The sequence below is a fragment of the Hevea brasiliensis genome, chromosome 2, assembly GCF_030052815.1.
Source record: "Hevea brasiliensis isolate MT/VB/25A 57/8 chromosome 2, ASM3005281v1, whole genome shotgun sequence".
NCBI classification, from domain to species: Eukaryota; Viridiplantae; Streptophyta; class Magnoliopsida; order Malpighiales; family Euphorbiaceae; genus Hevea; species Hevea brasiliensis.
This window is the reverse complement of record NC_079494.1, coordinates 13862766-13881697: the sequence shown is the minus strand read 5'-3', so window position 1 is coordinate 13881697 and position 18932 is coordinate 13862766. Positions and strand designations below refer to the sequence as shown.

Below are 18932 nucleotides of genomic sequence, written 5' to 3'. Positions count from 1 at the left end.
AAAAGAAATATTAAAGAAAATAGCCGATGGCATTTTCCACAAATGGCACCAACTGATGTTATTGTCAATCTTCTAGATATTTTGTTTGCTCCTAATGATTGGACCTCAAGTCACCTAAAAATAAGAAAACAAGTGAAGGTCGATGGCCAGCACTCAGCCACTTCGATGCTCAAGTCAGTAAAGAAAGTTGACTAAGAAAATCGGGGAATATAATTAATTTTGCAGAGAATTTGTGGATGTACCTTGTCCTGAGCCTCAAATCTGTTTATATAAAGATTGGACTAATAATTACTTGTAATCTTGGCTAGATCTTGGCCATTTCTTTATTTAGGTTATAATAGAATGTACCTTAATTTTTATGCTTAATCTTAGCCGTGATATGTGGCATGATCTTTGGTTGTTTCAATCTCAAAAGGCGTCAATCTCCTTATTAATAGAGATCTATATGATCTCATAAAATAGATCAATTCCATGACAGATTGTTTGAGAGATCATCCTTGAGCTCGGGTCCGACAAGTGTTCGAACCTGAGCTTGGTTGATATGAACTTATCAGAATCAGTTTTTTGTCTCATCTATATCAATTATATATAATAATAAACTATTTATTAACAGAAATAAATATATAAAAATATCATATATTTTTATTATATAATAATAATAATAATGAGTAGTAAAGGAAAATAATTTTAAAATAATAAATTTTTGCTATAATTTTAAATTTATAATTTACTCAATGGGTTTTCATTTTTTTGGAATCGTTACATGATTGTTTCGCTATCAATGCTATATAATAATAAACTATTTATTAACAGAATCAAATATATAAAAATATCATATATTTTTAATATATAATAATAATAATAATGAGTAGTAAAGGAAAATAATTTTAAAACAATAAATTTTTGCTATAATTTTAAATTTATAATTTACTCAATGGGTTTTCATTTTTTTGGAATCGTTACATGATTGTTTCGCTATCAATGCTATATAATAATAAACTATTTATTAACAGAAACAAATATATAAAAATATCATATATTTTTAATATATAATAATAATAATAATGAGTAGTAAAGGAAAATAATTTTAAAACAATAAATTTTTGCTATAATTTTAAATTTATAATTTACTCAATGGGTTTTCATTTTTTTGGAATCGTTACATGATTGTTTCGCTATCAATGCTATATAATAATAAACTATTTATTAACAGAAACAAATATATAAAAATATCATATATTTTTAATATATAATAATAATAATAATGAGTAGTAAAGGAAAATAATTTTAAAGTAATAAATTTTTGCTATAATTATAAATTTATAATTTACTCTATGGGTTTTCATTTTTTTGAATCGTTACATGATTGTTTCGCTATCAATGCTATCAAAGACTTCTTTCCCAATATATATAATCAAAGAATCATGTCTCCCATTTAATTACACAATTGAGTTCTTATACTATTCATTTATAGAAAATGCACTTAACACTTGCAATTACAACAGGTAATATCAACGCCAATTTTACAAACATATAAACCAGTGGATATATTAAATTTTTCATATATTATATATCAATTCTCAAAACAATAAATATAATAATTATCAATCTACTAAATGTAAAATAAAATATTAAACAGTACAAAAATTAGGTTTTTAATTTTTTTAAATATTAAAATAATAAGTGTTTAAGGTAATGTGCTTAATAAATTTAAATTTATTAAAATAATAATAATTTAAAATTTTAATGAAATAAAAAGAATTATTTTGATGGGTTGATATATATATATATATATTGCGGGACGGTTTTTGAAATATAATTCTTAAAAGTTTTAGACTTTAAATGTAAGAAATATTATCAAAAATAAATTTTAAATTTTATAAATAATTTTTATTGAATAATTGTTTAAATATATATATATATGACTATAATTTTTAAAAAATAATTAAGCATTTTTTAAAAAATATTTGATATTTGAAAATATTAAATAAAAAGTTGATATTTAATATGATAATTTATTTTTTGAATAAAAATAAAAATAAAAATAAAAAATTGGCTATGCCGCCAGACATTTTTTTTAAGCAGTCTTTTAAGTTGCATGGCAAGCTCTTATAAAACTTTTTTTAATGCTCAACTTTAATAAATATACATAGATTTGAAATATAATTCTCAAAATTTTTAGACTTTGAGCATAAGAGATATTTTTAAAATAAATTTTAAAAAATTATAAATAATTTTTATTGAATAATTATTTAAATATATAATATCTGAAATTATAGACTTAAGAATTTTAAAATTTTTAAAAGATATAGTAAAAAGAATTTTAAATAATTTTTTTTATATGAGATACGATTTTAATAATTAAAATTTAAAAATATTTAAATAAAAAGTTGATATATAATATGATAACTTATTTTTCATAAAAAATATAAAAATAAAAATAAAAAAGATTATGACACATGGCATTTTTTGAAGCAGTTTTTTTAAGTTACATGACACTCTTATAAAGCATTTTTAAGGCTAACTTTAATATAGATATATAAATGGTCATTTAAGCCTTTAAGAAATAACTCCACAGTCATTTAAGTCCCATTGAATAAATAAATTTAATTATAAAATTTTAGTAATTAAGTTTATAAATAAATTATGTTAATTTATAGTGTTAATAGATAAAGTAATTTTAAAATATGTATAAATAAATAAAAAATTATTAAAAAAAGTTTTACATATTTAAATTTAAATTTATTTAAAAATGTATAAAAGTTTACTTTAACCAAACACCAAAAAGAATTCAGATTTTCCTTCCTTTTCTCATTAAGCAAACACAATATTTTAACTTCAAAATCTCCTTGAAAATTTTTTAAAATATCATTAAAAATATATGAATTTTATTAAAATTACATATAATATTTTATATGTAAGATAAATAACAAAAGCCATAAAAATGTATTGAAAATTTAAATTATAAATAATAAAGTAAATATATCACATAAAAATAAATCTATATTTAAGTTGATCAATCCAAACTTTATATGAGAGTTGATATTATTAATTTTAAGCATTTGTACACATGTAAATAAAATAATTTTATTTTGAATTGAATACAGGAGAGAAAGAAAAATGAGAGAAAAGATAATAAAAAATTTATATTTTCCCATATAAAGAGTTATATAGCAAAAATAAAATAAAAAATAATTTTAATTTGTAAATAAAAAAGTTTGAATAATTAATTTTAATTGAACTTTTATACTTATTTAATGACAACTAAACAATTTTAGTATTTAAATTTAAATCACAATATATAAATTATACATTATTATAGACCAATAGAAAATTTGAGAAGCCAATTAACAAAAAAAAATAAAAATTTATTACATTTATTTAATATTATTTTATAGATATTTAGAGAAATTAATAAAAATTTTAAGGAATTAATTAATAAATAAAAACTAAACATAAATACATCTATTAATATATTTTTAAAAATGTTTGTTGTTAGCGGGGGAGGGGGTGAGGGTGAAGACCACCCCTAGCCCCTCGCTTTACCCTGTTTGTCACTGTGCAATAAATTAGAGGGCACGCCACCCACTTCTTGAGATAGTAATTTATGCGATAAAAATCAAAGTTAGCCTCTCAATTTTACTATTTTAAAATTAATTAATTCTTCTACCATTCTATATACTATATAAAAGTGGGATAGGAAAACATTGAGAATGCCAACAATACATTTCATTATTTATATTATTTACAATTATATAATTTTTGTTATTTAAATTAATTTTAAAATTAATATAAATTTAAAATTCTTAGCTTATTTGTATTTAATTTTTACTTAATTCAAAATAAAATTTTGATAAAGAAATTCATATTTCCTAAAAAATTGTGTATGGAAATTTTTTTAACGAAAAAATTGATCAATTTTATGAAAAAAAATTAACTAAAAAATGTAAATTCACATTATTTGAAAAAAGAAATCATAAATTTCACTAAGAAATCTCAAATTCACATTTTTTCAAATAATAAGTTTTATGTTTATATATATATATATATATATATATATATATATATATATATATATATATATATATTCAATTTGCATTGAAATTGACAATGTTATATAAAGACTGATTTTAATTAATTATTAAAATTTATTATTTTATTATAATATATAAAATATAAAAATTTAAATTTTAATCTTATAGAATTTTATTATAAAAGGAATTTCATATGTGTCAGAAATTCTATTAGCACTATATAGTTATTTGCAAGTCATGATTATGGTATATTATAATTATGTTTCTTTATTTTTTATAATTCTTTTTATTTGTATTTTTGTAATATAGTAAATAATTTTAAAAGTAAGAATTTTGACAGTTCATAAGATTATTTGGGAGATATGAGAGTGGCATGGTTAACTAAACTATTTAATAAGATTCTAAACTCAAAGAAAATGTTTGATGAATGGAGGATGAGTATTTTAGTACCTATTTTTAAAAATAATGAAGACATACAAAGTTGCTCAAACTATAGGGGAATTAAACTCATGAGCCAAACTATGAAGTTGTGGGAGAGAGTTGTGAAGCATTGACTACATCATGATACTTCTATCTCTATGCCCGATTGTTCAACTATGGAAGCGATCTTTCGCATTAGAAGCTTGATGGAGAAATATAGAGATGTGAAGAAATATTTACACATGGTTTTTATTGATTTGGATAAGACTTATAATAGTGTTCTAAGAGATATCTTATAGAAAGTGTTAGAATAAAAGAGGGTATCTATTAGATACATACAAGTATTGAAAGATATGTATGAAGGAGCAACTACTATTGTACGCACAGTGGGAGGGGACATAAGAGATTTTTCTATCTCAGTTGGATTATACCAAGGATCAGCTATAAGCCCTTACATTTTCACATTAGTTTTAGATAAATTAACGAAATATATACAAGAGAGTATTCCTTGGTGCATGATATTTGCGGATGATATTATTCTGATAGATGAAAAGAGAGAAGAAGTCAATAGAAAGCTAGAGCTTTGGAGAAGTACTCTAGAGTCAAAGGACTTTAAGTTAAGTAGAACGAAGACAGAATATATACATTGCAAGTTCAGTGAAAGCCAAACTGGTGATAGGGAAGGTGTTAGTTTGGATGGAGTGGTACTGTCCCAAAGTAATCACTTTAAATATCTCGGCTCAGTCCTTCAAGTAGATGGGGGATGTGAGGAGGATGTTAGTCATAGGATTAAAGCCAGATAGTTGAAGTGGAGACGTGCCACAAGAGTTTTATGTAATCGCAAGTTTCCCAATAAGTTGAAAGAAAAATTTTACCGTACAGTTATACGACCGGCCATGTTATACGGTAGCGAGTGTTGGACACTGAAAAAGTCGTATGCGTCTAAGATAAGAGTTGCAAAAATTAGAATGTTAAGGTGGATAAGTGGCCATACTAGACTAGATAAAGTCCGTAATGAGAGTATTAAAGAAAAGGTAGGAGTGGTGCCAATTAAGGATAAGTTGGAAAAAGAGAGATTGAGGTGGTTTGATCATGTGAAGTGTAGACATACGGAGGCTCCAGTTAGACAAGTAGAGCACATTAGGTTAGAGGATAGAAAGAAAAAAATGGTAGACATAAATTGACTTGGAGGAGAATAGTACAATATAACCTAGAAGCATTACACATTTCTGAGGATTTAACCCAAAATCATTTAAAGTGGAGAAAGCGAATCCATATAGCCGACTCTAAATTTTTGGGATAAAGGTTTAGTTGAGTTGAGTTGAGTTGTATATATATAAAATACACAAATAGATATTATAGATAAAAATGGGAAGAAAAAAGAATGTTAAGATTGTCAAAAATACCCATAATAATTAATTATAATGACAATAAAAAAAACTAATTTATTTTATTTAAAATTCTTACATTAATTTTGACATATGACTTAATTTCTGTTTCACTTAATATTAATTTATTAATTTTTTATAGTTCTCTATGAACGTAAATTCTATTTTACACAATATTCATATGTATATGAACTAGATTTAGTGAAATAATAATTTAAATCGTTTGAAATTAATTTTATTTATTTAAATTATTATCTCAAATATTTAAGAATTCTATTTTATGTAAAATAGAGTTGATATGGGTATCATATATATATTATTTAGCCGACGCTATAGGCATATCTAGGTGTCGTGAAACTAACATAAAGAATATAGGTGAAATGGTGTATCTCTCTCTCTTTTTCTTTTATGTTGCCGTTAAACTTAACTACTAAGTTAAAGATTCAATATAACAAAGAAGTCGCCCTTTTATGTCGGCTTCACAATCTGAATGTTACAAAGGTGAAGTTAGTGTAGATAATTAAAACTCCATATATGTGAAGTTAGTGTATGCAACATTCTTATATTGAACGTTCCCTGAGAAAATAGGAGATTCATATGTGAGTCAGATTATACTTGCTAAGGGTTATTATTATTATTATTTTATGACTGGAGTACTCTATGTATGGACTATAACATGAATGGAAATAACAGAAGATGTTATTTCTCATCTTCTTGTTTACCAGTGCCTCTGGCATGGTAGGATGAAAGTATATGAAAATTTTTTAATAAGTTAGCTAACAAATTATATGCTAGCCATCGCAGGTGTTGGAAACATTAGATGATTTGAGGAAGAAACCCGATGCACAAGCAGAGGAGATCCTTCAATGAAAAGCTAATTGAGGACAGATGCACATACATCTATTTTTGTTTTGTCCTCCTTATTTCTATATATGCTGCTTCTAACCTGTTTTATCTGGTTGTCTTTTTGTTTATTTGAAATGGAGGCCATTAAGTTTAAATGACCTATGAGTCAATTGTTTGGCAATATCAGGTGCTAAGGGCCACATACCTTTGATGTTTTTGCAGAGACGTAGAAGGGTGGGAAAAAATAATAAAAATGATTTGCCAAGAATCCACTGTTGGTGATGATCCTGAAGCAAGTTAATGGTGCTTTAATCACACCTTGTTTTGGCTATGTTTTTTTTCGTTCTTATTGGTGGCAGCACTTGGTGTAGGGTAATTCTTTGATTGGTTTTGGCTATTCAATTCAAAAAGTTTTGAAGTTGAATTAATTAAATTATTTTTAATAACGGAATCTATATTAATTGAATTATTAAAAAAATAGAATTAACAAGACGAAAATAACATAATTTTGATTTGGTCAGTTTTTTTTATCTTTTTTTTTTTTACTTTTTGGTCAATAAATAAATGGACTTTAATTTATAATAAAAATATATAAAATATAATGAAAATATAATTTAGTTTTTTAAGGTCAATATTGAACTGAATTAAAAATTTTAATTTTTATATTATTTTAAAATTAATGTATGTATTTCTTAATTTTTATAGATTGTTTGTCACGCTATTAAATTAAAAGAAATCCTATGGCAGAAGGCTTTATATATAATAGATTTGGGCTCATTTTATGAAAAATGATGGCTAGAATAATTTCTTATGAGAATATAAATCCCATGCAAGTTGCTTTTGTAGTAGAAAATGTTTTTGTAAGGATTTTATAATTGTAGTGGGCACATTTCAATTAATATTATATCTTTGTTTTCTCATTTATAAGTGATTTTCCCAACTAAATTGAAAATGAAGATTTTATTGAGTTATGTACTAAGGTTATGTTTGACAGAGTATAATGTAATAAATTATGTAATGCAATTAAAATTATAATTTAATGTGATTGTCATTATATTTCTCTGTATGGTTGCAAAATAAAAATTTTAAGTAATATAATGTAATGATAATTTTTATTTTAATATTTAATTTATTTATAATGTTAATAATAAATGGTAAAAGTTACAATAATTGGTAGTCGAATGGTAGTAATGGTTAAGTGGTGGCAATAATAATAGTTAGATGGTTGTGGTGGTGCTAGCAATGTGAGGTAGTGGTGGTGGTAGTGGCCAAGTGGTGATAGAGGTGACAAGAGTTAAAAGGTAATAACGGTAGTCAAGTGATGATGATAGCAATGGTGATAATAGAATAGTGATGGTGATAGTGATGGTGGTAGCAAGGTGGTGATGGTGATGGTAATGGTAGTGGTGTTGGTGGTTATGGTGGTGGTTGTGGTGATAAAGTAGTAGTGGTGGTAGTGGCAGTGGCTGAGTACTGGTAATAGTGATAATATTAACAATAAATAAACAAATCAAAATAAATAATTATGATTATATCAATTTTTATATATAATGATAATTATGTTACTTTAAATATAATTAATTACATTACGTAATTGTCTTTCCATTACATCAAATTTTATTGTGTTATCAAAAAACGTAGTCAAATATGCAATGTATACAATTTTGATTATGTCATACCAAATATGGCCTAAAAACTTTAGGCATTTGCTTAATTGTATTTATTGCTTTATTAAAATATATAAAAAATATAAATAATAGTAGCATATATTAACAAATAAAATGATATATGATTCTATTCATCATTCATAAAATTATATTATTTATTTAATTAATTTGAAGTATTATATTATAAATTAGAGGTCTTTCTTACAAGTAATTCTATTAATAGTATGTAGTATTCTTAACTCTTTAAAATATTTTATAATTTAAATTTTTAAAAAATATAATATATGTAACGCCCTCACATTGGACACTCTTGTACAGTCTACTATTCCGACGCCTGATTTCTGTCCGGACAATCAAGATGTCTGGAGCTATATTTGTGACATTCAGAAAAGTTATAGATAAAAATAAATAACAATTATAAGAAGGAAAAATATAAATAAAAAAAATAAACATAAAAAGTTAAATGAGCCGGGGGTCACAGCGATGAGTGATCGCACCGGGAAGTGACTGCGAGGTCCGTTATAACCCTATTTTCGTACGGGGTATTGTGGCACCGCAGGCCTAAGAAAAATTGCGAAGCTAGGGAAAATGTGAAAATCACGGAAAAGAGCTGATAAGTAGGTCAAATAATTAGGTTAGGGCTCTGGAAGAAATATCAAATTATTTGCAAACCGAGTTAAACCGGCCCAGGACAAATTGGTCAATTCACCCCTAGAGATGACTCTTGACATAATTGTCCAATAAAAATTGAGAAATGAAAATTTCAAAATGTAAATTTAAATTAAAGAAGTATGGAAAAACAAAGGAAGAAGAAAAAGAAAAGAAAAGAAAATTTAAAACAATTTATGATATCACCCTAATGACCTAAGCATGAGATCATAATTATTTTCAATTTAATTAATTATTTAACTAAGTCAAAGTAAGGGATAAATATACATAAAATAGAAAAAAATTAAAATTTCCCATTCTCTACTTCACCTAGCCGAATGGTCTCTCACTCTTCTCTCTCTTTTTATTTGTCCTCCATTAAAGCTCATTTTGAGCTTGATAAAACCCTAAAATTTCCATAAATTCCCCTAAATTTTTTACTTAAATTTCATCCTTGCTACTTGACAAAAAGAATTGAAGGAAGAAAAGTGAAGAAATTGAAAGATATAGTGAGGATCCAAAAGCTCCATTCAAGGTTAGTGGTTTAGCTTTTAATTTTATGTTTAAGTTCATGGTTAGTATAGAAATACATTAGAATTGAAGGAATTGAAACAAAATCATGCACATCCATACCATTAGGAATTTAGGCCACTATTAGCTCAACTAGGGTTTGCATGATTTTGATGCATTAAAAGTGTAATTAAGTTGAATTAAGTGTGTAGAGAATGTTTAGACACTTAAATTGCATAAGTTGAATAAGTTGCAAAATTAGGGTTCTTAACCCTTAGGGTTTTGGGGAGAAAATTTAAGAATTTGATAAATTAATGTACTTTGACCTAAATAAGGTTTAAAATGGTCAATTGGAACCAATTGAAATGTGTTGGAGTGATTAGAATTGCAATGAAATTCTAATTGGTGAGGGGTCATTACTAGACAGCCTGACCTAGATCCCTTTCAAGGACCAAAACTAAAATTCTGCTAACCCAATTGATATGAGGCTAATTGAAAATGAAATTAGACACATAAAGACACAATTTTTATTCAAAGACCATGCCCAGAAAATGACATTTAGGTAGTGAACAATTAGGTCAAATCCGGATATTGTGCACTGCTACTATACAAAAATAACTAAATGAACAGTATTTATTCATTTGGCTATAACTTGGTCTAGGCAGGTCCAAATGACCTTATTTTTGTGGCATTGGAAAGCTATGATATAGCACTACAACTTTCATGAAGAACACCAACCCAAATTCTGCTCATAACCAAGTCATTTTGCCACCCAAAATTGGGTCATCGAAACTGCCAGAACCAATAAAATGCTCAGAAATTCTGGGTTGAACCTATCCTGCCAGCTTTAGTAAAATGCCCATATCTTGGGCTACAAAACTCTAAATGAAGTGATTCAAAAGAGGAATTAAAGATAAGATAATAAGGGACAACTTTGATGAATGACGCTTAGCCAAATTTCTATAGTAACTAGACCAATGGAACAATACAAACAAGTAACCCAAAATTGAAATTTTGATATTTAACCCTAATAGACTTTGAATTGAATTTAGCAATCAATGTCAATAAAAACATGACTCAAAATGTGGTATGTGAGTATAATTAGAATTAATAAACCTATTTAATAGGAAAAAGTCAACATTTTAATTTGAATAGTGTAATAAATAGTGACCCGAAATACAAAATTTAAAGGATATCAATTTAAGCATATTTAAGGCTACAACTAAGTAGGCATGAAATAAATTAATGGATTTATTATGACATATGGTATTGAAATACTGTAAACTGTGTATTTCAGTTGAAAAAGAGACTGAAAATGGATCTTTAAGAAAAAATCAAAACTTAGAGTAAACTAGTCAACAAAGAGGTTTGTGCACAATTAGTGTTTTTGTTGGTTATGTTTCTTCATATGTCTTTTGACTAAATGATTTTATTTCTTATTGTATTATGTTTATCAAATATTGAATTTATCTCAATAATTATTGAAATGTGTTATGATATGAATGAGTTTAGTTTTGGAAAATGAAATTAGTTATGATTTTATTTTGTCATGAATTGAATAAAATTAGCTTTGGAAAAATTTTGATTGAAACATACTTGATGTGGGAAATGGATAAAATTTGTTTTGAATTATGATGAGCATAAAAATTATTGGATATTGAAATTTACATTGAATTGAATTGTGTTGTGATTTATGCTCACAAAAAGGACAAAGAGATTTATGATATTATTTTATATCTCACTATAGATGCTTGACTAGGTTATTAGTCGTCTCCCTCATTTGTTGAGGAGACAATAGAGTTAGCTTTGTTTTGTTTTGAATACCATAGTATGTGCACAGGCTTAGATTCTCCTCTTATTAGAGGTTAGATCTAAGTTTTTCATTGGCCCTTTCGGAAGTTTCATTATTGTGGTGTGTACTGTGCACGATGATTCGACCTCCCCAACCATGGGAGTTAGAATCCCGATTCGACCTCCCCGACCATAGGGAGTTAGAATCGCCCCAAAGATGGCCCTTACGGATTAGTCTTGCATAGTTAGTGAGATAAAGAATGAGTTTTGAATAGTAAGAATTGTGATTTCAAATGGGATTTATGCATAATTGATTTTATTGAAATTAATATTTGTTTCCATAAATTACTGAAATTTTTAAATGTTCAGTTATAATTTGATAAATTGAAATTCTTGAGCAGAGTCATTTTAACAAATGATTTATTTTGTTGGTAACGAATATTTTGATTTTTGAAATTTTGATTGAATTTCAAGATTTTTAAATTATTTGCTAAAATTTTAGACAGGTATTGTATATTATGTTTTAAATTATGGTTGTGCACTACTGAGTTCACCGCTAAGTGATAGCTTTGTATGCTGTCGCAGGTGAAAGTAAAGATACAGCAGCTGAGTGAGATTTCCGGTAGCTGCGTCTTGAAAACTCATTAGGATTAACTTTGGGTATGTTAGAGATATACTCTTGTACATTAGATTTTGATGTAAGCATGTAATTATATGTATGTAAATTATTTGAACAGTTGTACAAGAACTTTTGTAATATTATTTTGGGTATGTAATTAAAATACAAATTATTGTAATATTTCAATTTATTTCTGAGTTTTGTAATCAATGTAAATAATTAAATTTTTGTATTTTGTGAATGATAAATTATTCTTTTTTTAAAATGAGATGCTTCGAATTGCGATTGATTTTGAGTTGAGCTTCTTGTATGAGATTGTGAGATGAAATGGATTTGTATTGTAAATTGTTCTTTTTTTAAAATGAAATGCTTCGAATTGCGATTGATTTTGAGTTGAGCTTCTTGTATAAGATTGTGAGATGAAATGGATTTGTATTGGAGTTATGGTTGAGTAAAAATATTGGAAGTGCATTTCTTTTCAAATTTTGAAGAATTGTTTTCTCAAAATACAGCCGATACTCTGCTAGAATTTTTGTAAAAATTGCGATAGTTTTAAATATCCAAAAATTTGATTTGTAACTTAATGTCAATTAAAAATTTTAATATTTGTAAAAAAAAAAAATTACCCACCAACTTAAAAATGTATAAAAATTATTTTAAAATCTCTTGTAGTATATTTAATGGGTTACCAGTAGGCGAAGTACGGTAATTCGTTAGGTGTACTACGAGTTCATATTATGCCTTACGAAGGAGTAGAGTGTGACATGTTTATTGGTATCAGAGCAATGGTTTTAAAATAAATTTTGAACTTTGAATTTGAAATATTTTATCAGTAAATACAACTGCTCAAATATTTGATACATATAGTACATTTGCATCATAAATATGAATTGACGAAGAGAAATCTCTTTGTGTAGGTTATCCCGAGAAAAGAAGACTTTGTGATTAGAATGGAAGAGGGAGATAAATTAGTAAAACAACCAGTTACAGTAGAGACACAAGGGGGAGCCTCAGCTCCTCAGAGTGTCGAAGGCCCGATTGTACTAGTTCCACTGGTATAAATTACCGCACAAATGGCCCGATTGTATATATTATTTTTTAAAAAGGGACTCAATTATTTAATTTTAAAATTTATAAAATTTATATTTAATTAAATTCAAATATGAGATCTCAATTAATGTTAAAAGTATAATTAGAGGCTAATTTAAGCTTTAAATCTAATTTGTTTATCAATTATGAAGAATCGAATAATGAAATCCTAGCCACATTGTCTTCCTCCTTTTTTCCATTTTTTTTTTCGAGAAAAATTCTTTTGAGGCCATAATTAGCCATTTTCTTCGGTGGGTTTTCAACAAAGTGGAATATTTTCACTCCATTATTTTTTTATTTTTTTGGATTTTTAAAAAATTTTTATTTTAAAATAAGTAGTTAGAGAGACTCGAACTCAGACCTTTTCACTCGCTACACTCAAACTCGTTACTTTCCTACTTATTATACTTAAAAATGAAGAAAAATCAATCAAGCTATTTTGATTGGCCGACTTTTATTTTATTTATATTTAAGATTTTTTTTAGAGTTTTTAATTTTAAAAGATGAATCAATTGTGATATAGTACAACTTCTTAAGGCTAATCTGTGTATCATATGAATTTAAATTTTCAAAATAATATAGCATCGACTGTGGTAAAAAAATCTTCAATTAACAATAATTTCATCAAACAATTTTCATGGTGAAAATATTCTTACTATTTCGTAACTGAGTTAAATAACATTTATTAGTAATATGAGAAAATAATTATATTAAAATAAATTATATTATAAATATTATATGACTATGTAATAATGAAAATTATGTCTTAATTGTTTATAAAAAAAAATTTCAACGTAATTTATATAATATTCCACATTATGTACATCAAAATATAGACAAGAAGCTGTGTATATTGTTACATTATCCTTAATTTTTGGCTTTTTTCTTCCAAATACCGTCTTGGGATTCAAGTGACATTGACTCTTGATTATGGTACAACTTATGTGAATTCACTACAATTAACACGATTATACATACATTAGTTTCATGCTATAACTTTTCCTCTCCGATTTACAGGAGAAAAAGATGTAGAATCAACCAAACAGGAGTTTTGACTTGTACCAACTACCTTACAATCATCAAATAATTTTGATTGCAAGTGTTAGAACTTAGGAGATAATTAACTGGACTAAATTACATTAATCATCTCTCAATGTAGGTAGTTATTTTATTTTAATCACTTAATTTTAATTTATTAAAATAAAATTATTCAATTTTAATTATGTTTCAGAAAAAAAAAACCCCTTAGACTGCAATAAAAAATTTTTAGCTTCATTTTCTTTTTTCTTTTTATTCAACTAACACTAAATTAATATTTAATTAAAATAAATCTATAAATTATTATTTATTATTTTTATAAAAAAAACTAAAATATTGATAAAATATCATACATGGATAAAAGGTGATTACAAATTAAATTTTAATTAATAATAAATAACATATATATATATATAATTAATAATTTTATAAATATATTTAGTTAAAATAAAATAATTTTATTGAGAATAATTATTAATTAATTTAATCATAAAAACAATAAAAAAAAAAAAGATAAAAGAGTAACTTTAATTTTTTTACCTTAAAAACCTATTATTGCAAGTCAAAATGAGTTTTTATAAAATAAAATTAAAATTAAAATATTTTATTTTAAAACATTAAATTACATAAGTGAAATAAAATAACTACTTACAGTTAGGGCAATTCACAGGAGGAAGCATACTATATGGCTTAAGTGCCACATTTATTGCCAATACAAATATTGCTGCTTTTCTGTTCTTTACACGATAAATGAAAGAGAAGTCTATTACTCTGCTTAATATTAGAATTTTTCTTATCTGATAAATTCAAAAATAAAATATTATAATAAAATTTAACTATTAAATATATAAATTTTACATATTTATATATTAAACTTGTAAGAATTTCCCTTTATTATTTATGCCACTACCACCCAGTCCAGCTCTAGCCTCCAGTGTCCACACTATCTCAACTATAAAGCTCGTGCATTGTCACGCAGTCCCCTAATGTTCAAAACGAAGGAATTTTTAGTGTTTGTTCATTTTACACTTGGGAAGTTCGTTGTTTACTTCCCATTTCCCTTTCTTGCTTTCTTGTAAGTTCTCTGTGATGGGACTATATATTAACAACAATTTTTCCAAGAAAGAGCATGCAGGGGGGTTACCGGCAAATTCTCAAAATCTCATTAATAATTGACTAGCCCCTAACTCTCCAACTCTCTCTCTAAGCAAAAAAGCTTCTCATTCTCTCTACACAATTTTCAGCAAGTTTTTTTTTAGAGGGAGGTCTAGCCTTCTATGGCCATCGACCATCCCCTTCCTCATTTTCCTTCAGTAGTGTAGCTTTTTGTTTGTTTTCTTCTACTCTTTTCTTAATCTTTATTATGGGGTTTTCAGTGCCTCTCTTTAGGATGAGGCTTTTGTTGGGTATAAAAGGAGATTCTGCATGTTGAAGCTGGTCTCTTTATGGGTTATTGTGTAGCCCTTCAAAGCAAGTATTGGCTGACAGTTGATTGTTGATACCATTCCCAGTCACTTTTACCAAGATCTTCCCAGTTTTATCCGACATGGCCCTAGTCCTGTTTGCTCTCTAGTTTGCTGCTTTTCCCTAATTTCCCTTGAACTTGCAAGTGTTGAGTAGGATGATTTTACTCCCTTGCACAGTTGAAACTACCATTGCCTTGCCGATCTCCATGAAAGCTGAGGAAAAATTTGCTGGAGAAGATGTTAAGATTGATGGTTAATGAATGTTAGATAATCAAATTTGATCTGTTTAGCTTAGGGTTTTTAGAAATTAAATCTTTTTGTCTTTAAACTTGAATTTAATGCAACAATTCCTTTACATAGGCTTAAACCTTGTGACTCATTTTATTTAATGAAATGAAATATATTTTCTGAAAAAAAATCTCATTAATAATTAATGATAGGTTTGCAGGAGCACGAAAGGGTAGCATGAGGTGATGATGATGTGTGTGTGGGGTTTAGGGTCTCTGGATTTGTTATTTATCCCTTCGAGGTGGGCAGCGTTTCTGGTGCATATATCTTGTAAGATACGAAGCCAGAAGTTTCCTGTACTGACGTACTGGATTCACCCTCACTTCTTTACTCACATTTACGCACTCTCTGTTTGCTCACGTTTACATACTCTCATGTCGTCACTCATCATCCTTGTCACATTCCACAGAAAATCAAAGAAAATAAAGAACAAAAGAAAACCCACTAAATTATATGACCTCTCTTTTCTGATTTGGCTATGGAATTGGACAAATCAAGAAAGCAAAAAAGGTCGTGAATAAAGAACAGTAGAACACTGCAAGGACAGAATTTACATAAGAAAATGGATTTATGAGAAGAAAAAAATTATTACAGGCACAGCAAAAGAAAACAAGACAAGAAAGAGATTTGGAAAAAAGGGGAAACTCTCTGCAAAGCATATCCAAGTTTCAAAAACGTCATTGTTTGACCAGAATGCAAATGTTATTTCCTTTCTATCAAGGATTGAAAATTAGGTCGCCACATTTGCACTTCCAGCTCATAGGCTTGTAATTGGAGACATCATCACCCCTAGAGGACGCAATATTAGAAATCGGGGCAGCAGATAAATGAGTTCTGCTGTGCTCATGGACTTCTGTTGTTACTGGGACTTGAACTGCCTCGCAGTGCCCGCAAGTGCTGCACATTCCCTCGCACCTTGGTGGTGTTGATCCGATTACCTGAGTTCTCATCACCACCACCTTCTCATCGTCCACTTCTCTCTGTTTATATAGTGTGAATTATTTCAAATTCAACCAAATGTACCGTAATTAAGCTGAAAGAGTACAAGAACCAGAAATTATATGATCTCTTACCTGCGCAGCCTCTAATAGCTTGCTAATTGCTCTTCCTGAAACAAAAGAAAGTGGCCATTGTTCAATTCAAGAATGTCTTCTTTAGCTGTCTTCTGTTCTAGTTTATTGAAATTCAAATGGATGAACTTACCGTCAGCTACAAATCTCAGTAGGGTCGAGCTTGAAAGCAAGAGAAACAGCAAGGAAATGATTGATCGTCCATTTCTGTTAGAATAGTGGCAAATTTTAGCACTACCCATTTCCTCCGAGGAAGAGGACGTTGTTTTGAGTGCAGAGCCTTCAGAATTAGGAGATAGAGAGATTAAGATAGAGAAATTAATAGAAAAGGTGGAAATTGAAAGAGTTCTGGCAGTACAGAAATGTAACTGAATCTGAATCCTGAAAAGTGTACCAGAAAGGTTCGGCCCTTGTAATCCACCTCCACAATGCAAAAAGATGACTCTGTTCTCTCCCTCTCTCTCTCTCTCTCTCTCTCTCTGTGTGTGCGCGCGCGTGTCTCTGTGGAAGATTGAACGCGTAAGGCAAAAAGAGTATTGCAGCCAGTCTAGAAGGATAGAAAGGTAGAGGACTTCAACTGGAAAGGAAAGGAAGGACCTCCACCTCATTTCATGAGCCAGCAGAAAACCAAGATCTCCATCTGTGCTAAAAAGCATTACACTAGTACAACTCTTCTAAAGCAGCAGAAGCATAGAACAGAGCAAGAAAAGAGAAACGAAGTGAGAAACAATACAAACAACAAATACCCAAAACCCAAAACAAATACCAAACGATATAGGGGAGCTTTTCTTTCCTCTACCATAAAACTAGACATGCAAGAAAATCACAGGCGGTGATTGCATGGGTTATTTTAGCAATTGTTCGTTTTTCTTTCATTTCATACTTTCATTTTGTCTCCCTTGCGTTTATGTTTATGCGTACTTAGTAGGGTTGGGATTTGAACAGTTCCCATTTCACACGCCAAGTCCCTTTCTCTTGAATATTGGAACGAGCACGAATATGCAGTTCCCAGGGAGGATTCTATTTGAGTATAGCCATGTACAGTGTAGAGTATATTATATAGAATACGGAGTTTGCTGGAGAAACCATGTTTAGGGACTGCAATTTCTGAGAATGGTGGTGGGTGTGGGTTTTATCTTTTACCTGCAACTTCAGGCACACCCTTTGGGGAAGAGAGCCGCAAATCCTTTGATTCGTACTCTGTGCCCTCCACCGCTTTACCTTGTAACTTGCAAGTTTAAAGATGACAAGAAATCAGCGTCACACTGGATGTCGATACACTCTGCTATTAGCCTTGACACTTGTAACTGCTATGCAGACACGTGGGTTCACTACCATTTCCTCCAATTAATTCATAAACATTATAAATTATACCCACTTCTTCTGGCAATTTACACTATGGATCGTGCTTAAGCCAAGGAGTAAATTATGTAGGTTTTTTACTGCATGCCAAGTGTCCCTTCTGGTTCCCATTATCCAAAATGGGACCGTAGTTTGGATTTTATGACAGCGCATCCTGGACCCTGTTTGCAGTGACTAGGAAATGCTACAAACAGGGACCAAACAATAGCGCGAGGATCAGTGCACTGGACGGGGGTCCAACTCGGGCCGGTTCCCACTGAACCCATAATTTAGTCTCATTTGGTTCAAATGATCTATTTTCGAGAAATTTCATTATTTACTTCACTTTTTAAGAAATACCCTTGTAGAAAAGTTATTTACAAGTACGATTTGAATATATTTAATTGATATATTAAATTTTTAGGAAGTCAGAGTATATTATTAGAAAATATCAAGTATAAGTGTGAATGATATAAATATCGTACTTCAGATAAAATTATAATATTTAAGTAAGGTTATAGTAGAAAGTAGTATAATTTATGAAAATGAACTTAAGTTACTTGATTGGGTTAAGGAACTTAAAGTTTCTTAAGTTAGAAGTAAGAAACTTACTCGACATAAAAGAAATGAATTAGTTAGATGATGAGGTAACTAAACAAACTTGATTTTTATATTTCTTAGGAATATAGAGTAGGCAGAGCTTTTCTTAGTATTGCT

The 18932-nt window shown here is 28.2% G+C and overlaps 1 protein-coding gene across 6 annotated transcripts; it reads right to left on the bottom strand.

The window, feature by feature from the left end:
- Nucleotides 1-16353: 16353 nt before the first annotated feature.
- LOC110635361 (EPIDERMAL PATTERNING FACTOR-like protein 2) lies at nt 16354-18177 on the bottom strand. 6 transcript variants are annotated; one of them, XM_058134468.1, is made up of 6 exons: nt 17796-18173; nt 17478-17548; nt 17269-17375; nt 17008-17154; nt 16878-16912; nt 16354-16784 (listed from the first exon to the last, which is right to left on the bottom strand). In XM_058134468.1, the coding sequence occupies exons 2-6, from the start codon at nt 17528-17530 to the stop codon at nt 16521-16523; spliced, it is 606 nt and encodes a 201-aa protein (XP_057990451.1). In that variant the 5' UTR covers nt 17531-17548; nt 17796-18173; the 3' UTR covers nt 16354-16520. The 6 variants fall into 6 exon arrangements, with proteins under 6 accessions (XP_057990451.1, XP_057990445.1, XP_057990438.1 ...); XM_058134462.1 differs by having other exon boundaries at nt 18018-18173; XM_058134455.1 differs by having other exon boundaries at nt 17269-17548; nt 17796-18177.
- Nucleotides 18178-18932: the final 755 nt, after the last annotated feature.

Excerpts from the sequence above, each read along its gene's own strand:
- LOC110635361 (XM_058134455.1), bottom strand. The coding sequence starts at position 17,530 with ATGCTTTTTAGCACAGATGGAGATCTTGGTTTTCTGCTGGCTCATGAA. Across the intron at positions 17,155-17,268 it reads ACAAGGGCCGAACCTTTCTG|GCTCTGCACTCAAAACAACG; the intron begins GTACACTTTTCA and ends CTAATTCTGAAG. Across the intron at positions 16,785-16,877 it reads AGCTATTAGAGGCTGCGCAG|AGAGAAGTGGACGATGAGAA; the intron begins GTAAGAGATCAT and ends CTATATAAACAG.